Source organism: Oreochromis aureus, linkage group 1, assembly GCF_013358895.1.
Source record: "Oreochromis aureus strain Israel breed Guangdong linkage group 1, ZZ_aureus, whole genome shotgun sequence".
In the NCBI taxonomy this organism is placed as follows: Eukaryota; Metazoa; Chordata; class Actinopteri; order Cichliformes; family Cichlidae; genus Oreochromis; species Oreochromis aureus.
The window spans coordinates 35125378-35146889 of NC_052942.1; the positions used below are offsets into that span (position 1 = coordinate 35125378).

At 37.4% G+C, this 21512-nt stretch overlaps 1 protein-coding gene across 4 annotated transcripts in view; it reads right to left on the reverse strand.

The window, feature by feature from the left end:
* Positions 1-21512, reverse strand: part of ntrk3b (neurotrophic tyrosine kinase, receptor, type 3b) — a 216016-nt gene that overhangs the window by 104603 nt on the left and 89901 nt on the right. For all 4 annotated transcript variants that reach the window (XM_039613117.1, XM_039613122.1, XM_039613129.1 and 1 more), the window contains 4 exons: positions 18177-18245; positions 5288-5442; positions 4629-4771; positions 3077-3218 (listed from right to left, as the gene is read on the reverse strand). In XM_039613117.1, coding sequence (XP_039469051.1) covers positions 3077-3218; positions 4629-4771; positions 5288-5442; positions 18177-18245 — 509 coding nt within the window. The remainder of the gene's footprint in view (positions 1-3076; positions 3219-4628; positions 4772-5287; positions 5443-18176; positions 18246-21512) is intronic.

Sequence of the window (21512 nt, forward strand, 5' to 3'; positions counted from 1 at the left end):
GAGTGGTTACCAAATCATTGCTTTATCATAGCTGAGGGTGAGACTCCTTTCTCCTTTTCTTTCCACTCAGATCAAGGCAGAGCTTTCATGTGGGCTGGAGGGTATATTCTTGCTAATTAGCTACATCAATTTCACTTGGTTTGTAGCTGTGCAACACCTCATTGCATTCTAAATGTACCTGCATAATTTGGCTGTTCTGCTTGATAAAGAAGTTTTTTTCCCCCTGTTTTAAATTATTCTCTCAGACAGTCAGTGTCATTAATACATGATATATTCTGTCCCCAACATAAGCCCATCAAAGCTGCCATGAAAGACATTTTATGCAAAAGAAAACCACCAAGAATTCTAGGCTCCAAGCATTCATACTGCCCACACTTGATTTAAAGTTTTAATTAAAATGAGGTATTTTATAGAGCAATTTATTATACTTTTGCGCTTTGGCTGATTGAGCATCAGAACATTTCCACATATCTTTGCATTTTATTAATCCACGGTGTTCGGCTAAGGAACTCCTTTTTCAAGATGTACAGGCTCATGTTTTTCCATAATACCACTGTAGATGTTATATAATGTATAGACAATGTATACATGTATATATTAAATATATGGGCTTTGAACATCTTGCCAATACATTTAATGCTTACAAATGACTCATTATGTCTTAAAAAAAAGAGCAGTATAACATGTCCTATACATTTATTAGTTGCCACAATTTTAGGACTGGCACAGAATTTACTATCACATCGACTATTATATGCTATAATGTTTCTGCAATAAAGCTGCAAACAGTTCAAATGCCATTTTATCGCTGATACTTTGAAATTTTCTATCTTTTAGTAAACTGGTCTATTAATTGCACCAAATCTTGCAGGTTTTTACCAAACCATGACAGTCCCCAGACAAGCTGATGGCCTCCAGTGTAGATAAACCACTTGCACAGTGGTAGGTAACAAGATTTCATTCCAAGTAATCACTAAACCAGCAGGCTTCACTGATTAATGTCTTCAACAACAGAGCAACATAATTCCAAATTTTAAGCATCTGAGTCTTGGTTAGAAGATCCATGACAAGTGAGCAAATAAGATTTAATAACCAAGAAACAACTACCGAGGGACACAATACAAATGTTATGGTGACTTCAGTCAAGTGTTAAGTATTCTTGTTATAGCTGGGTTAATTGGGGTTGTTTCTCTCTAACTGAGCAAACAACATGATAGATTAACATTTTTTCAGCCATGCTAGCAGCATGGCTTTGGGTTCACCACTTGTGTCCACACGAAAATATCTCAAGAACTGCTGGAGGGAAGAAAATGATTTTTTGTACGAAAAGAGTACAGCTGAATATGATATTTCCCAAATCTTTCATCTTCTGCAATCTTCAGATGGAAATATATGGCATTCCTGTGATTTCTTAGAAACTGACAACAGACATTCATGTTCCCTGAAGATCATATAACAAAAATTTTCCAGTATTTTAGTTTGCTTTCCTAAACATTCCCATTCTCATCGGCTGCTCTTTGTCTTGACAGCGGATTATGAAAAGTTAGCACAGTAAGAAAAATATCAAACACTGTGAAATGTTGTCAAAAATTGTCAAACATTTTAGCAGGTTAAAGTTAGCTGCCAGAAAGGATGAAGGCTCTTATACCATGTATTCATCTATTATTGACATGTTATCTCTATGTAGAGAAGCCATCTGGATTCCAGCATTTGATTCATGGCTCTTTGCATTACAACTTATATTTTGTATGTTGACCGACTTTACGGATTTTAATTATCTGCTAATCCTTCTTATTTACAACCACATGCATTTCTGAAAAAAAACATAAAGCTGATTATGGTTAGCCAATGCATTTTTGGCAAATGCAATTCCTCTTTTGCTCTCCACACAGACTCTTTAACGGCATACAAATCCCCTACTCAAGTGTGATTGGTCAAAATTACTCAGACTAGTGGACTAAAAACATAAACAAGGAAGCTTAAGGTACCATTTTTTACACCTTGCCTACAGATTCTGTATATTCATATGCAGATATCTGCTTATTGAGTTTGCACCGCTGCCTGTCGCAGGTGTACAGAATGGGTTTGTTCCAGTGTTGTATTAAGGTTTGCCCAATGAAAGATTAAAGCAGCACTGCCTGTTACCCCACACGTGTGTCGTTCCTAATATGCGAAATAAGGGAGGCAGATCATTGATTGGATCAGGAGTTAATCAGATGTTGTGACCCCATTTAAACTGTAGTGAAAACAATAACCAATCAGGCTGAAATTCTGGCAGAATTAGGTGACCTGTCAACTTACAGGGTAGATTTGATTTCCTAAGAGAAGAGGCCATGCTTTGCAGAATACTTCTACATTTGTCTTAGATCCGAACACAGTGAGAGCCTGACCACCTCCAATTTTTGGACAAAACTTCAAGCCTTTAGCATTTGTTTCAGTTATTCAATTAAACGATCTGGCTACAGACTCTTAATAACTGAAAATGAAAATTAGTCAGTGTAAAAGAAAATCAGCATGTCTTTTCACTGTAGCAACACATTTTACTTAACATTTGACATAAAATCACCCAACTCAGAGCTTAACAAAAAATTGAAAGCAAAGGCTTAAAAAAAGAATTAAAACAGCCCCCCTACTTCTTTTTTTGTTAATTGCTCTATGTTCTTGTTGTCATTGTTGACTGGTAATATTTTTCCACAGTGTGCACACAGTATATTCATCTTTTTTAAATAAAAACTGAATTCAGTTAAGATTCTTAATGTCCCACCATTAACCTCAATGATATTAAACATAAACAGACATCCAGATTAGGATATTAGTTAAACTAATTAGTCATAATAGGCAACTATTTTATGTCAACATACTTACCTTCACTTAACATGGGCAGCATTAATATAGACTATGAATGGTAAAGCACTACAAAGCTTCACTTAGTAAGGCAATAATTTTCTCATTATGCAATAATGCAAATGTGCATAAATAAATGTGTCAGTGTGTTTACAATGGGGCTAAAATCTCCTGCTACAGTGCCTGGACAGAGTTTCAATAGTATTTAAATCACAGGAAAAGTCCAACTTACACTGTACGTTGAGTTGGATGGAAGAATTGGTCATCCCCACCACGTTCTCTGCGATGCAGGTCAGCTGAAAGTTGTTGTCATCTCGGCTGATGTTGAAAAGCGTGAGGTTGATAGAGTGGATGTTGGGCCAATATACGTTTGACTAAGGGAAAAGTGTGAGAGGCACAGAGAAAACAGAGGCATTTAGGTACCTGAAGGATATACTGTACAGCAAATACCATTATACCAGTGGGTTTTAAATCTTTAATTACTTAATTAAAATGAAAGTTAATTATTCATTAGTTAAATTCCTGTGGAAGGAAACGTAATAAAGTCAAGGACTACTTGATACCTGTGGGAATTAATCACTTCCCTGTCTGATTTCACTGGCATAGATCTAGCATGGCAGGAAGAATGTAAAGAGCAATATTATCAAATTTTGCACTACCTGGACTAATTACCACCCTGCTTTTCATCATTAGGAATCCAATGGTGAAATGCAATCATGCTTCCTTTCTTGCTTTTAGTTGTTCAGGCTCTTACTCCCAAACACTTCACTCATCCCGATACAGCATCCTTCTACCCTAAAACATCAAGCCTGAGGCTGAAGTAGCTTTCATCTGTAAAGTCACTGCAAGCATTAAAGACACAGATGACAAATACAGTCACACAGCAATTTCAGAGACTCCTGTTCTTTTCTTCTTGCTGTTTATCTCTGCAGTTGTTATTGCTGCAACGTCCCTGGGGCCTTTCTCGGGGAGCGAGATTAGTGGGTTAACAGGCTCACCGTGGGTTCAACCCAGGCCTCTCTGTCACAAAAAAGTTGTTTGTTCTGAGCAATTTTGATTTTTTTTCCCCCCAAATCTGATAACCTTTACTGCACATCTAATCACAGAATCATAGGTTAATCTTGGACCTGGTAAAAACAAAAAGTCAATCCACATAGTAAATAGTTTTAGGTTTCCCTATCAACATCATCTAAATGCAAAGACATTATTAGCAGTGAACCAATCAGATTGTTGATCTTGTTCCTGATTCTTTGTTATACATAGAATATACAGAAAATTGTAGATGATTTATCTTGAGCCTATTTTTTTTGGTTCTTCAGCACTTGCTTAAAATTTATCTGAAACTTCTGTCAGGGCAATGAGTCTTAGAGCTTAATCCTACAAGAGTGTGCGCTTACTGACACCTCAATTTACCACTGAGGCCTTTCAAGGTGAACTACATACCTGAACTAATTTTGTGTTACAAGTAATTTATGAATCTGAAACTCTGATGTGCATAAAATACAATACAAACAGCAATGATTAAAGTATAGGCAATGCAAAACAAAATATGAGGTGTAGCAGTGAAGGAGAAATCAATCATTAGATTTTGCTCAAAGAATTAAGTTATCATAATAAGAATTAACAGGATTATTTCAGCTTAATAAGTGCATATTAGCCTGAAGCTATGTTTGAAAAGCAGGCAAAAAGAAAAACATTGCTAAAATTTGTTGGTGCAAAGCAATGTAATTAATTTAAAAAATCTTTAATATGTTTGCTATTTTTAGTATATATGCATGTCTAACCAGGTGTGTGTTGATGGAATGCAGGTCGCTGACGGTCCAGTCTACTTCAGGCAGCGGTGATCCGGATCCGTTACAGCTCACCGTCACATTGTCACCCTCCATCACCAAAACACTGCTGTGGCTCACACTGATCTCTGGTAAGTCTGAAAACATACACGTAGACACGTACACACACGTTAATGCACGCCTGTCGCCATCGGTGTCTACATACTTTCACACCAAATCAATTAATCACTTTTCATTAATGTTATAAAATTAGCACAAAGGAAGCAGCGGGACACACATCCAGATACAAACACTCACATGCTTGCACAGTGTCACAGGGATGAGTCACCGCCAGGAGATAATACTGCAGAGACTCCAGCCTCTGTCAGAATCAACACACTGCTCCTCACATCAGATTCACCCTCTGAACTCTGTCACACCTCCTCCCTTTCCTGTCTCAACTACTCTCCTTGCTTCTCTTCTCATTCCTCTACTTCACCTTTAACCCCTGCCTTCCTTCCCCTGCTTTTGTGTTGCTTTGTCGTCAGCCAATCTTCTTTTCTCTGCCTTATTCCTCTTCTTACCACACCTCCTCTGCTGCTTCTTCTTTCTTTTTATTTTTTTCCCCCTTTCTAATTACAGACCTCACCTTTCCCCCCTCCTCTTACACTTACCACAGTTGTGGATGTACATGTTCTCCAGTCGTATCTTGGAGGCTCCATTCCTGCAGTACAACTGCTGTGTGTTAAGCTTTGCTTCTCCTCTTTGATGCCACAACTGGATCCAACGGATGTCACAGCCGCAGTCGAACACCACACCATCCAGACGCCTTAAAAAATAAGCATAATTAATATCAGTAACAGACGGAATAAAACACACGGTGAACAGTTACAGCAATATTACAACAACATAACGAGCCTCAACAACAACACGAAAACAAAAATATATATATATTAGCATTAAGCAATTACACAAATATCAGCTAATGTTGCTTAACATTTAACTGACATGACTTCCTACAAGTTTTTTCACATGTGAATTCCAATGAAAATAGCAACAGTACCAGAAACAAAGAATATATAGCATTCATCTGCCGAATATACATTAAAATACACCAAACACAGATGTATCCTTACACAACTTTACAACTATTACACTCACAGACAGACAAATGCAATTATCACAGCGGTACAACTGAATTATGTGCTGTGGCTTCGTGCTAAAATGGTAGCCTGCTGTTCAGGAGTGAAGTAAAATATTTTTAGAAGTGTGAACAAACCAGAGGTGTTTAAGGTGTTTTAGTCAGGCAGTGCAAGCACAGGAAGTCCAAATGTTGCACAGATTTTAAAATCATTCTATATAGATGGAAGTTTGTTTTCTACTTTAAAAATAGCACATGCAATAAGAAACACTAAAACAAAAACAAATACTACAAAAATCATAAGAGAACTTGAATTACTATAATTTTAGCAGTCATTATTTGTGCTTGTGGGTTAAATTTAAAAAGAAAAAATCTATTTAGGGCAGGAAAGAGTCATACATATTCCAGAAAGTAATCATTTTAAAAATCAATGGTAAACCTTCAGTTCCTGTCACCGGAGGTAAAACGCATTACTGCCAAGCTCTGCATGAGCAACAAGGCTTGAGGCAATACAACTGTATGCAAGGAAAAGGAAAGGAACATTTTTACCACAATCTCAATCTAATCAGCAAGCAAATTAACATCAATCACAGATCAATTGATAGCAACTGATCAAACAACATCCACCACAGATGTACCTTTTCTAATGTTTTGTAAAAGTCAAATTAATTTGAGTCAGCAGACAAGAGGAAAAACAACGAATGGCTGTACTGAAGGATTCAAATGTGAGGAGGTCAAAGGTCAGAACAGGGTTCCGGCTATCAGTCTCAGGCTGCATTAGCGTCAGACAGGTATCACGAGGTTGCACTGTGCATACGTTTCAGTCTCACAGACGGGTGCACCAAAGGGCCACATTATTCAACACTGTATGCCACCTCTGCATTTTGCATATGTCCAATTTGGAAGCTGTGATTGGTCAATTTAGTCAAGATGAATGCCTGTCCAAATGTCCTTGACAAAGGTCAATAAGATATTGCAGAAAGCATGAATAATGTATGGACTATGTCTACCACTCAGTATAAAGTAATGAGAATAGATTCCCACAGGTGGATCTCCGTTATTATCACCTGCCCACTGGATCTTATACTGTATCGCTATATGTCACTAGCTATGTGACAGCTAACTCACTGAGCCCACTGGTCCTTCCACCACACCATCCCACTGTAAACTTAATTTCCCTTTAATTACAGCAGCAGAAAACCTATTCAAAATATTAACACTTATTAGCACTAAATATATATAATTATATTTGACATTTTAGTCACTCACATTTTTAATCATTATACTTTTACCTATAAAAAAAATTCTAGACAGGTTATGTTTTTCCAACGTGTGATATAGTAAGAGTGAGGAAGGCCACAGGCGAATTAATTCATTTAATACTGTACAATGCTGCCAAGCTTTGTTGTTGAGAAAAGTCAAATGCTTAAAATTTACTAACCAATAATGTCACTTTCATTACAGTTATTAATTTGATTATTAATTGATATTCCAAATCAATACTTTAGTGTATTTTATGAAACACCACTGTTGAGGTGTTTAATAACATGTTAAGATTTACCCACTACTACCACGGATGGCTGCTGGTTACATTTACCATTGCAGGTGTACCTTTTTTGTTTTTTCTTGGTTCAATTGTGGAACATTTGAAGGGAAGATTAAGTTTTTCAGGATTTTTATCACTTATATATTCAGCTAAAAAAAATAAAAAATAGCACTAAATATATTTTCATTCCAGAAAACAGCTATGCTTATGAAAGAGCCTTCATCTGGTTTCCTTCTAATATGAAAAACTGCAATAAAAAGGAACTTATAGGATATTCCTTCATTTTACCACTGCAGGTCTGCTTTCAGGTAGCATCTCTAGCAGAACATTTATCTTTCTTACTGAAGCGATAAGACAAAGTACTCAAAGTAAGATGCCAAGAAGATTATAAATAAAATGAAATTGATTGTATTCACTTAGATGTTGATCTTCGTTTCCTGTAAGATGTTTTATTTAAATGTTGCTTTTCTTCTAACAAAATTTCTTTTAAAAAAATTACACAGCTTATCAAGCCAATTGTAAACTCTAAGGACAATAACTGCCTCAGAACCATAATTCTAACTAATACAAACCATAGCTCGGATTTCTTTTCAGGACACATTTAGGGAAAGACAGGTACTTCCCCACATGATGGTGCTGAGGAGAATTTCAAGGTTAAAGGTTTTCATTTAACGCTGAGCAAGCTGAACCACAAGGGATCAAAGCTCACCAGAGTAGGGCGGCCGAGGCTTTCCCTCTTGTACTGTAATTATGGTCATTATTAACAAGAACCACCACCTCAATACATTACCCACTATTCCTCTGGGTAAAGCTGATCGGTGCCTGTACAGATACAGCTGAAAAATGAGGGATGTCAAACCTAAATGGGAAAGCAGAAACCCGGCATTTCAAATGTGTGCCCAGCCTGTGCACTACAGTAACAAAGAACCATTTGAGTTTAGAGTGCTCCCATCTAAACAAGCAATAAGACAACAGGGAAAAAAAAAAGAAAGCAAACTGACAGCTGGAAGCTGATACATGTCTGAAGGAGAGCAGATTAGACTTAGAAAAGAACAAAAGCAAACAGCAGTGTGACCCCAGATATAGAGAGCTAACAGCGTGGCGTTTCCTTCAAGCTGGCTAACGATCCACCCTGCTACTCCAGAGAGGAGGTAATGATCACCACCGGAGGCTGTTTTTCTGGGAAATGTACACACAGGTGCTTTAGCTGAGGAGCCGTGGATCACAAGCAATGATAAGCCATATACTGCATTGTTGTTCGCATGCTTTGATCTCAGCTTGAATGCACTGCTTCCTCTCCTTTTACTGGAGGAATTATTTTAAGTTTTTAAATCCTATGTGTTTAATAAATCGCCTTATTTGGCTTATTTTTACCACAGTGCTGAGCTGCCGGGTTTGACTAGATGTTGTTGTTCCTGGCTTTGTGGTAATTCAGTACAAAGATGTTAGTCTATAAATACTCGGGTTAGCGGTTTAACTGGCTTTTGCTTACTTCAGCTACAGATGTTAATGTCTCCAAGAAGAAATGCAATATTTAGCTGACTTCTAGCTAAACCACTTTGCAGATAACAAAATAAAATGACTGAGTGGAGGATAGTATGAGGGTATTTACGGTAACAGTTATTGGCATTTGGATGCCTTTTTACCATAAAAAGGTAAACTGTTACAAGACATGCCAAACAATGACCCTAAAACTTTTTTTTTGTCTTTGGAAGGACTCAAACATGTAGGACTAACTAACATACCTGGCTCTGTTATATCTCAAGTCATCATGAATACTACTGCATACAGTGTAGTGTAACCATCACCTCCAAACACTCGAGTACAGAACACTGTACTCCTCAGTGGTTAGTATCTTGGCTACGTAGTAGAAAACAAGCGACAAAAAGTATTTGGTCAGTAGGAGGAAAATAACATGTTGATGCCACTCAAAACTAGTTTTTTTGTTTGTTTGTTTTGTTAACAAGGCCTTGTATTGTACATGTACTGCATTTTGGTATTGTTTGGTGCGTGTGCAAGATGGTGGTGTTCATTAATTTAAGGAATCTAGTGAAATGTAGCAACGCATGTTTTGAGTCATTTCAAGCAATTTTTGCTAGATATCAGAAAAGTAACATTATACTGTACAGCATAGTATACTGACTCTAGAGTACACTAAGTGAAGTATCTAATATGAGATGCAGTGGTTTTATTTCCATAGAAGTAGCTGTGAGTATGCTAGGTTACTGCAGACAAACATCAGCTGTGTGAATGTTATTATGCAGCATTGTTTTTTTGGCTCAGTATCCAGCAAATCAAGCAAAGCTAGCAACTGTATATATAATTTACTTGAGAAGCAGCTCTTAGCGGATCTCAGATAATTTCTATACATTCACATTTTTCACACTTCAGAGACATTCATGTAGAGCAAAACTATGCGTAAAGAGTGCAGGGAGGAAAACAAGAGCGCTTGAGATGTTTACGATGCTGTGCCAAGAATAGCAGTGGAACGAAGACTGGATTTCAACACAGATGCTCTTCTGCATGGATTAACAACAAGGATGCAACATGTAGCTTAAGCTACAGTCTGCTAGAATTACATGAATTAAGCTTTCATGCATTAAACACACATTAAACATGCTTTAAGTTTTAAATCTCCTGGTTATCATGGTATCATGTACTGTGCTAGAAGCAAAATTTTGGCAGGCTTTTTGCTATTATTTTTTTAATAAATGGCCTTTATTGATTGATTTTTGGTAACATTATTCTGATTTTCTGTCTCCAATTTTCATGCAGAGCATTCGTTACTGTTGTTTTTCTGCACATCACTTCACATAGATCACTTGTCAATCAAACTGTGTGGTGAGTATTGTCATTATTATTGTTATTATTACAGCATGGAAAAGAGATAATCGAGCTGTCATGCCATCAGATTGGATTGGATAGTCTTGAAGAAGTTGATTGACAAACAGACGTCTATTCAAAAGCATTGGGTTCAGTAAATAGATGTTGTATGAACTGGTCTCAAATCAGCAGTGCACTGTTTGTTGACCTCAGCAAAAATGTCTTGTTGTGTTGCAGAAAGTGGATAAAGTCTTGACACAGGGTAGTATAAAGTATTCAGGGAGAATAAATGTCAAAAAATGAAAAAATGAACAGTCGACTCAAACAAAGTCAGATTTACAACAAGCATTTTCCCCTGAACACTTGCTTTTAGCAGACTCTGCTAAGTGTGGATCATCGTTTCTTCACACTCCTGTTTGCTGCTGGACCGCTTCCATCATTCTCACGCTGCATCTTTTGCTTATGTCATGGATAAAGTGGCACGCTGCGAATAAATAAATCACTGTTTTGTCTCGTCATTGCTTTTCTTAAAAGTTGCACTGATCTGGTCAGTGTCCCTGCAGCTTTTCTCTCGCTGCCTTACCCTTTTATTTTCTTTTTCAAGCCACTAAGGGATAATTTGTCTCAAGAGACAAACCTGATTTTGGCTTATCGACAACACCTCCTGCACAGCAATCATGGAGAGGAGTGGGGACACCCGAGACATGTCAGGGAAGGCTACACGTAGGAAAAATGGACAAAGTGAGCAAGAGCTTAAGGTGTTTTTCCCAGTTTCAGTTTGGATTCTTTTTATTCTTCAGGTGCTATTTTCATGAAATGCTTTAAAAATGTTTTATGATTGTAGTATTTGTGGTGAAAGATGTATGCAATACCCCTTTATAGGCTGGCATCCATATAGTACTGTCATTACTGTCATTTGCTTTCATGGATAGCTCTTATTTTACTACCTGTTGCCTGAACACTTCTATGCTTACTATTCCAGTACACCCTCTTAAAATAATGTTGTTTTGACTGCCAGAATCCATGCCTTCTTTGCACCTGCTTCACCTAATAGGCTTAAAGAGCAGCCAGACAGAGACTGCTTTGACAACCCGAAGCAAATGTATATTTTCATTTTTATATTATTTCCAGCTGTTTTTAGTAATAAAGATCTTCAGTTCACTGGTGTAACAAATGAAGTACTTCAAAGAAGCAACCAAATGAGTAAATAGGCAACTATATTGCTTATAACTTTACTGTATCATATAATTACACTATTATAATCTACTTGAAGTCATCATAATAAACAGGGAAATTATTCTGCTCATTTCACACAGCACATTTTCATTCTTGGGCTCTTTTAGAGTAGCCTTACATGAGTCACAGTTCAGACACTCCTCATTTAGTTTATATTGAGCTTTGGTGTAGCTCTGTCACTCGACATGGAGTTTTAGCTCCTCCCCCTCAGTCAGATTAAGCATGTTCTGACATCAACAGGAAAATGGATATTTTCTTTCTCTCATTTTAGCAACCCACAAAACTAACACCCAACATCTGGCACAAAGTGAGAAAGTCTGATAGAATAAACTAGAAATTTGCAGCTTTAACAATGTGTAACAATTTTTACATTAGAGAATGCAAATTAATAACAAAATATTGACACTGAATGCTCAGAGAAAAAATTAGAATGACAGATCTAAATATAAATCATTAACAACAAATCTGTTGCTTATTATGTCAGTGAACAACTGATAAAAAAGCAAATTATTAGTTTATCTTTACTTTACTACCGCCCAATCAATCCTAGACACTCACTATTTGGAAAAACACAACTAGGCTAGTATTTTCGAATTAACACATGGCAGGCCATTTTGTAAAAGTGTTGTTTACAGGGCACAGAAACACTGTTTGGGAAGAGAATGGAAGCTGAAAGGGAAAAAATCAGAAATAAATTAAACCCTTAACATTCAACCTCAATGTTACTAAAAACGACTAAAAGCTTAGAAGCATTTTGTTTTTTTGACTCAGTTTAAAGTGAAAACTGTGATTTAACAAGTGCGTGCCCCTATGGTGGAAAGGCAGGAAATGATTGTTTTATTTTTGTGCACATTTGATTATAATTAAGGAACTATTGTTGCAGAGTTACCAACATCCTGGAATAGCTTATACCCGTTGAATCATGATGCTTTATCATTTCAAAGAATATATCGTTTTTCAAATTTCATTAAGAATAGGCTGATGACATTAAAAATACAGCACCACAATTTGGCAGCACCAGTGTTAAGGGGTTAGGTGGGGGCTCTACTATTTTGCTGTTTGTTACATTCTCCCGAAACTCAGAAATAGGTTTTGGTCTTTTCTGCTTCTTGTGATTTTTTTTTAGACACACAGACTGGTGAATGAGCAGACTTTGATACTAGCTGTTTTCAGATTCCTCAACTGAAAATCTTTATGTGATTCCCTTAAAATCTGAGCTTGAGGTATGACCCTGAAAACACGATTTGTGACATCATGCCTCGTTCAGAAATCCTCAGAACTTTCCCAACTCTAATATTGATAACTGCACCATGTATATTTTCATATTTGTGTACTGACACACAGATTTTGGATGAATCCATCTAAACAATTTTAACTTAGACACAAAATATGACTCAAAGCAGAACATGTTCATCTATTACCAAACATTAAAGGGAACCTTTAATATGATGTATTTAGCTTTTAATTCAATTTTAACTTACTGGCTTTAATCAAACCTCGCTACATACCTTAAGTGTGCATCATCGCAGATATGGTGGAAAGTGAACATACAGATAACCAGTATACATTGAAATAACTATCTACACTACCATAAATGCAAAGTGCATTTTATATGAATCTATCACAAAGTCATACCTAAAGTCAGAGCAATTGCGTCAAGTAAGAGCTTCTGTCATGCTGCAGTGGGATTGTTTCCTGTATTCCAGGACAATTACTCACATTTTAATTTTATAAATTCTATGTCATGTAAAAGCGGTTGGGGTTTCAGTTTTTAGGTATTCATGTATCTGACAGTTTTCTTCACTGTATGTGGGGTAGGGTAATTATTACACAGGTGTAAACACACACTCGTGAGCTTTGTATGACTATTTAAATGTTTAAGTGGTCCAGTTATGCTCATTCAGATCCGTATTTTTATTCTTGGACTTTATTAAAGGAGGTTTGCATATTTCACAGCTCAAAATAATTCATATACATTTTTCTTTTATTTATCATTTTATTGACATACTGGGAATTGATTGATTGGATTGAGGAACTACACCATCTGAAACAATGTTAATCATTTTAGTTTCCTTCCCTTTAAGGCCACCCTGCCTTCAAGCCAACTATCTTGAGATTGGCTGCTTTTCCCAAACAGAAGGTTGACTAGCGTAGGGCTTGCTGCTCAAAGCCAGATCGGTGTACCTGATATCCCCTCTCAATAACATCACACAGAGCCAAGTGTGGAAAAAATAAATCTCAGAAACCAAGTGGTTATTATAGTATGAAAAGTGAGATTTGGCTCACAGGCATAACTTGTACATATGCTCTTCTCATTTTTGAAACTTTGGCCATTGTAACAGAATATGATGGAAAATAGGGAAAAAGCACAATAGATCCACATAACCTAAACTGGTTTTGATGGATGTAAGCATACAAAGCGTGCTACAGGCGATAAAGTAAAGTTCCTCCAGCTGTCCTGTGTCAAACTAAGAGATTAAGCCAAACTAAAAGATGACCCTAAGACAGTAAAGACATCATCTGGTGTGACAGAGTTTTTTCAGCCAAGTGTTAAGTGTCTTTATGCCCCACCAGTAGTTCAGAGGTATTGTTTTAAAAGGGAAAGGCCTTGTATTTTAAATTTTTACTCGTGGCTGCTTTCACAAAGATCTGTGTTGACAACTTGACACGTTTTCTTCCCTCTGCACAGATTGTACCCAGCAGTCTGAGTTTCAGAGCATGTGGTGACCTCTTGAAAGTCTAGGCCACTGCTGCCCCCAGTCAAGTCTTTTCCACCACATTTAACATTTTAATACTCCTTTACCCTCATGCGAGTCAGTCTTTGATGTTTCTGAAAAGTCCATGTAAATGTCATGCATTTAAGTAAGTCTGTCCTGAGTGCAACTAGGTCCTAATAAAACGAAGGTTAAACTTTAGCAATTTACCTGTCATGCTGCGCTTGGGAATTCAGCATTTAATTCTTTCTAATCACCTGGCAGTCATATCACAAGACTACCAGTTTGATCCATTCATACTTCACATATACTCAAAGAAAACTCCATTTTGCAGCGAGAGGTGTGAATGTTTGACTTTGCGTCGGCCGCTGCTTCCCTGAGAGTTGGGATTAAAGAGCCGCTAACAGAATAAAGGGATTCGAGAGGCGCGTTGCCTCAGGCAGATCGCGTCAGTTGCTAAAGAAGAAGAATATTTGCAGCCGTTGTATGGCTTATGATTGGCTGGGTTTGCACCACAACGCGGTAGCTCCAGTCCTTTGGCTAAAGGGCACACAGACAAAAAGGCAGAGCCGATTATCTGTGTCTCATCCAGAGGCAGCACGCAGCAGACATCCATTGTATGGCTTCAATGTGATGTTGAAGCCTTTCACAGGAGTCACAAAAGACTTGAGATTATTGAGATTTCCCTGATAGTATTGCCATTGTTACTGATATTAAGATATTGCAAGGAGTGTGAAATATCTGTGCAACCAACCTGCAAAACAAAGTAACTGTTTTAGAGTTACACTTTAGTGGGCTTGATAAGAAGTGTTTGATAAGAGTAAACACATTGAATGATAGCAACTCCTTCACCCTCTTCAGTTTTCAATGTTGTCTCATTGTAATGGGTCCACTGTAATAATTGGTGAATGAGGTGCAGGTTCAACGTATCTGAACCACAGCAAGCTACTGAGAATTTAGAGGGTGTTTGAGGTTAACAGCAGTCATGCCTTCATGTTAAAGCAGCTGTTGCGCACCACTTTCTACTGATGGAAACATGCTTTACACCAGTTTAATTATGTGTAAAGCAGCACTCAGAAGCAGGAAATGCAGCGTTTAATTCCAAACTTGGCCAATCAGTGCTCCTTTGATGAAACTGTGTGTTGTTTAATGGTGTTGTCAGTGAGTACTTTTATCGCTTTTTTTGTATCACCTTTCTGGTCAGCGTTTGATCTGTATTAATTAAATTCTTTTTTTAAACTGTTATTTGCACGTGCCATGTGGTACGCATCATTTTCCCCCTTTATTCTCATTCACAACAACTTGTGAAAGCAATTAGAGCAATGCTTTAAGTAGCAGTAATGATACATACAATGAATTAACCAACAGAGACACTGTTATTTTAAAGCTTGTAAAGGACTTCCAGGCTTAAATTAAACCATTTGCACATTTCCTATTCATTGCAGGTCACTGTCACCACTGTGTTGCAGCTTTGAAATTGGTTCACTTTCATTGTTAAAAAAAAGAATGAAATATAATTACAATAACAGTGCCTAGAGTGACTGAGATAACACGGTTTAGCGACACCGTCGTGGCAAAGGGCCACGCTCTCCTTTCGTCACATAAAACGGAAATTATTTCAGCTGGTTTGATCTTCCTCTATTTACATAATATCAGTGTGGTTGAGCAGCACGGGTGGGCATTTATCATTGATACTGCATTTTGAAATATTCTAATAATTAAAGGCAATAGCTGTCCGGTGAGCAGGATTCATTTGGTATGATTGAATGATTGGCACTTTCCAAGCCAATTTGGTTTCGGGTGACCATACAGACACGGTAAAGAGAGTAATGATGTCAGGGACACGTCGCCGACTCATGATAGAGTGACTCATTTCCTATTAGCAAGGCCTGATTCCACATGGTTTCCTTTTTGCATAACGCCTCGACCCACGTCTGTGCCGCCACGCCACTTCGACTGACACCTCTTAACTAAACACACAAAATGGAATAGACATAAGCCCTCACTCCTCATCAGCATTCAGTAGGAAACACGGGCATCACCCTGGCCCTGCTTTTCATGTAGGAAAACAAAGACACCATTTGTACGCATCTAGAATGGTTGCTTAAGAAGAAATAGGATTGCACATCAGAGCAAATCGTGCCCTGTGAGCTGTAACAGTGATTTGGTTCAGGAAGAAACTGAGCTTACTATTTTAGTTTTCTTTGTGTGATTTACATAGTGATTTCAGGTCATTTAATTGTTGAATTACACAGCAGCCTTCAGTGTTTACTTAGGGGAAAAGGTCCTGATCTTGTGTGTGAAATTAAAGCTACAATGTATCATATATTACATGCTAAAAAAAGTGCTGTGTTGCTGTTTGTTATTTATGGCAAAAATGTACAAAAAGAGAAATAGGATTTATTCTGCAGTTTTGGCTATTAGTTTCTTTGCAGATGAATCTTTCTATACATACAGTATTAGTCTAGTTAAACCACGTATTGTTACATTTTTTGCAGCCTGGGTGATTGGAGAAAAGATTTTTCAGTGAAATCTCTCATAATTCATGCATCCATCCATCCATCCATGCATGCCTGCATATCTGGGTCTGGGTCACAGGGGCAGCAGTCTAATAAGAGATGCCCGGACCTCCCTTTCCCCACTTATTGGCCACACCACGGCGTTCCCAAGCCAGTCAAGAGATGTAATCTCTTGATTCTGACCCTAATTGGACATGCCAGAAACACCTCAACCAGACGGCGCCAAATAACCTAATCTCAGCCAACCTTTTATGGCAGAACAATGCTACAGATTTACAATAGTATGCGACTTCTTAAAAAAGGGCTATTCCGTGTACTGAATATGCTTACTTAAAGCCCCTGAGATTTTGACTTAACTTTGCTTTTTAAGGATTTCTTTAGAACATAATGTATTCATGAATAAATAAAGCCAAGGTTAAAAAATGATGAGTTGACACAGAGAGAAAAACACAAATAGAGAAATCTCTCATGTGAAAAAGACAAAAAATACTGCTCATGTGGGACCCCAGGTTTTCAAGGCCTTTAATAATCATTTGGAAAGCTATATTTTACACTGTGATCTGGAAGAGAAAAATTGTGAAAAAACTTTGGAATAGATATTGTATATGTAAGTTAGACCCTGTATGAGTAATAAGATGAGCCAAATGCCAAACTAGATTGAGAACTGGACAGCTGGTAAGACAACAAATGTGAAGAATTTCTGTTTCCAGTCAGAAATAAAATTCACAACCCAATAACAGGCACAAAGAGGGATTCAGAGACCCATCTGCCTCCAGTGCGGGCCCACAATGAGATGACACTTGTGTAGCTCTGTTATAGGGTCTGGTGTGAGCTGCTTCCTACACAGAACAAAAAACATCTCTACGTAATATCGGTGAGTCCTGCAAGTGTGAGGGATACGTTTGAAACTAAATGTCCAAAATGCAAGCCTACAACATAAATGTTAGTAGGGTTTTCCCTCTGCTCTGCTGTTTGCAGTGTACGACCAGAGATCAGCATTGTGTCGTGCTCTCTGTGGACCTGCTCTGCTTCTACCTCTGAAAATAGCACAATAAGGAGGCCTGCTTGAAATAGCCTTGTATCACATCCTGCTATACCACAGTTTTATATGCCAGGAGGCGCATATGAGGAGCGCAAGCGTTCGGAGAGCAGCCAAGGTTCATATGATGGACAGTGCTGACAGGCGTAATGATGTGTAAATTACAAGCGGGTCGACATCGCAATGTTCTCCCTGGTGGTGAAAGAGCAAACTCATTTCATAAACACAATGATCGCTAAAATATTCATAACAAACAAGGAAACGGGGTCAGACTCCCTTCTCCTACCAGGCCATTAAATTTCCTTTGTGCACGTTAATTAAGTCAACAAATGACTTATAAGATCACAGTGCCACTATAGTGCCTATAGGTCCAGTCTTTTGCATGCGCTCCGACAAATTAGAGGTTTTGTACAACAAAGACAGGAATTATAATGGTATGCGGTGAAGACAATTTGTATTGAGGCTGATAGTACGTAGGGAGCGGTGATAAAGTGCTGTAATAAAATACAAACAAAAGGCAGCGAGACAGATCAGACGAGACTTACAGCTCTTGGAGTTGGAGGTGCTGGAAGAGCTGCCATGACAGAGTGGTGAGAGGATTCTTTGACAAGTTTCTGTAGAAGAAAGAAAAACAAAAGGAATGTTAAATTGAGTTATTTTATGTGAATTATTTTTGGTCCCTTCCTTGATGTCATGTTTGTTCAGCTTTTGTACGATTTCTTCTCTTCTCTCCTGTTCCATTTCCGAGGTCTTTTAGTTCCAGAAACCCAATGGCAAAGCTTTGTGGGGTCATTTTGACATTTTCTCCCCCTTTTAAGCTAAAAGGAAAGTTTTAGTCTCTTTGGGGTTTTTTTTGCAATGTTGTATATTTATTTTTAAAGAGAAAAAAACTGGCATTTCCTCATCAATCTAGAAGCAATGACCTATAAACACAAGTTTATGCCTTAATAGATGTTTGCAAATTTATAATTTAAGACCAAAATTTTAAACCCCTAATTTAAGCATTCAGAACCTTACCTGAATACACAGAAGGAGCCACAATTGCAGCAATGACTCTACAGGCTTTGGATTCAGTTAATGTTAGAAAAACACAATGTTTCTTTTTGTTCAAATAGAATGTTTTGCAATGTCAAATACAAGTTACAAAACTCAACTCACATAATTTTGTCAAGTTTATGGGAGAAACGATTTCTAAAAGTTGCTTTGACACATAACTATAGAGTATAAAAACAGCTAGAGCAAATGATGTGTGTGTGTTATTTTGGGGGTGGACAGTGTCAATCAATTTCAGTCTGAAGGGGTATTCATCTTCTACAGTTCTGACCAACTCCCTGTTCCTGGTGCTGAGAGGCACCCCAACAGCAACTGCCATACTTTACTGTTAGAATTGTATTAGCTAGATGATAAATGATAAGGTGTTCACCAGATACAGCGCTTTGAGTTCTTCCCAAAGTTTTCAGATTTTGACTCGTCTTCCAGTTCACCTTATTACAAAGTGAAGCACCAAATATTTTTGAATACTGAATATGATAAGTAAGTGTAAATGTACAAAAAACCACCCCCAAAACAAAACACACTTTCACTTTGGCATTACTGGTTGCTGAGTGTATTAATGGGGAAAACACATTTATTCATTTAAAAAATGGATCTGCAAGTGTCCAAAAACCAAAGAGGTCTGAGTATTTTCTGCAAATAACAAAGACACATTTTAGTAAGACAAAATTAAACAGCCTAATTGCAATGAGAATCCACATGCCTGTATTAATGGATGAAAATAAGGCAAAGTACTATTGACAAAGAAAAGGGAACAGCCCTGGCTGAGTGGAGCTTCAGGGCTCAGCCAACTCAATAAAAGTAAGTTGACCGCTTTCAAGTCAAATAATTCAATTGACTTAAGGAAACCCTCCGGCTTAGGAAGCCATTAAATTCAATAGCAAACAACCAGAGACTTACAAGTGATTTGACCAGAACCTTGAATTAGTTTAAATATGAACATCAGGCATCCATGAATACATTTATTAAATCATATAACCTCTCTGTAAGGGTTTTAAAACAGCAGTTTATCATAAAGCAGTGTACAACATTGAATCCTATTAGCTGTATATGAAGCATCAAAGTGCTCTATTACATCATGAGAGAATCGTTTTATCTGATCATTGTTTTCTTTGCTGTAGCTTCAGAGCAACACTCGCCCACTGACTCATACATTCTGCACATTATTGCTGCTTTGAACTGATATAAAAGTAAGAGCATCTATAAGAGGAGGAAAAAGTTTATTCAGTCACAGGAAATGACATGATGTAATTTATGATACATATACTGAACTTTAAAGGAGCAACTCAAAATATAATTCAGCAAATAGATAACAGGTTGATTATCAAAATATGGATAGCTAATTAGTAAAAATTTTAAAATGAACAGTTATCTACATATATCAGTAACATCAGGATTGTATTACAGAGCATAAGATCATTATTAGAATATGTCTAATAAAAAATATGGAACTTGTATAAACAGTGTGATATATAATTTAAACAACATTAAATTCCCATATTTAACATCATAAAAAAGCATAAAAAGTGCCAAATACACACAATAGAGTATGCAGTTTTAATATTTTCTCTCTCTCTCTCTCACACACACACACACAGTCTAATATGTTAATTTGTATGGAAGACATTAGATGCTCCTGTATCCAGACGTGTCGCTATAGCAACAGGGAGCTAAGGATGTTGCAGGTCTGACTTATTTCCTGTGATATCACACATGCACTCACACATGCAAACACACACACACTTGCAGATTAAAAAAAATGCTCACAAATTTACATCTGCATAAACACGCTCACACGTATTGGTTAAACACACTTGAAATGTACGCTGATGTGAATGCTCTAAATAGAGGAGATGTGTGGAAGAATATGTAAAGATGCTGCATGAAATTTCATCTCCAAAAGGAAACCTGTGTTCCCAAAGGGGTTGTATTATGCACTGAAAGAATACATTATGGGAGAATGAGAAAGAGAGAGAGAGGGAGAGAGAGAGACAAGGAGAGAGAGGCAAAAGGTGGGCGAGCAAACAGCAGCTCATTAGTTGATGCAGAGCAGGACTGCTCAACTCTTGCATCAAATCACACACCCCGAAATAGACACACGTTTAGAAAACAGATCTCCAAATAGGCACATGTCAAATGACAAAAACGACATCAGCCATACGTCAGACCAAAGCCCTTATAATCTAAATACATTAGACCTGAGAGCTCCAAACAAGCAAAGATTTCAGACTCAAAATAGACCTACACCAAAGCACAGTATAAGATTTTGTTGCTTATTTTATATGCTACCCTAAATGGAAAAATTAATCATTGAATTGCAACATGTCATGAAATCTCCACCCTTAGCCCAAGAGGGCAGACAGCACTAGCAAAGATCCAATTTCATGCATTAAATTTTTGAAAAATGTTTTTCTAAAAATATATAAAATTGCTCCATTTGCAGAATTTTGTTACAGTAACATGCTATGAAAAGCTGCATTTTCTTTGTTTAGTAATATCAACCCAGTGAATAAATTATTTTACTAACTACAGTCACAAGGGCCATTTATGACTTCTACAATTTAAAACCTCAGGTATGTTTTGGTATGCTCATAACTCTATTATACTCTATTATAAACAGCAATTTAAGTCATAATATATGAATGTCTTTAAACCTTATTTTTTAACTTCCATTACTAACTTCAGGTGGAAAGCGATGGCTACGTCTATCCTGGGACAGGATGTTGACAACAAGCTAAACTGGAAGACCAGTACAGAGGCTGTGTAAGAACAAGATGAGCAGGCTCCATTTCTTAAGTGGTGGAGATTTTCTATCACTCACTTGTGGG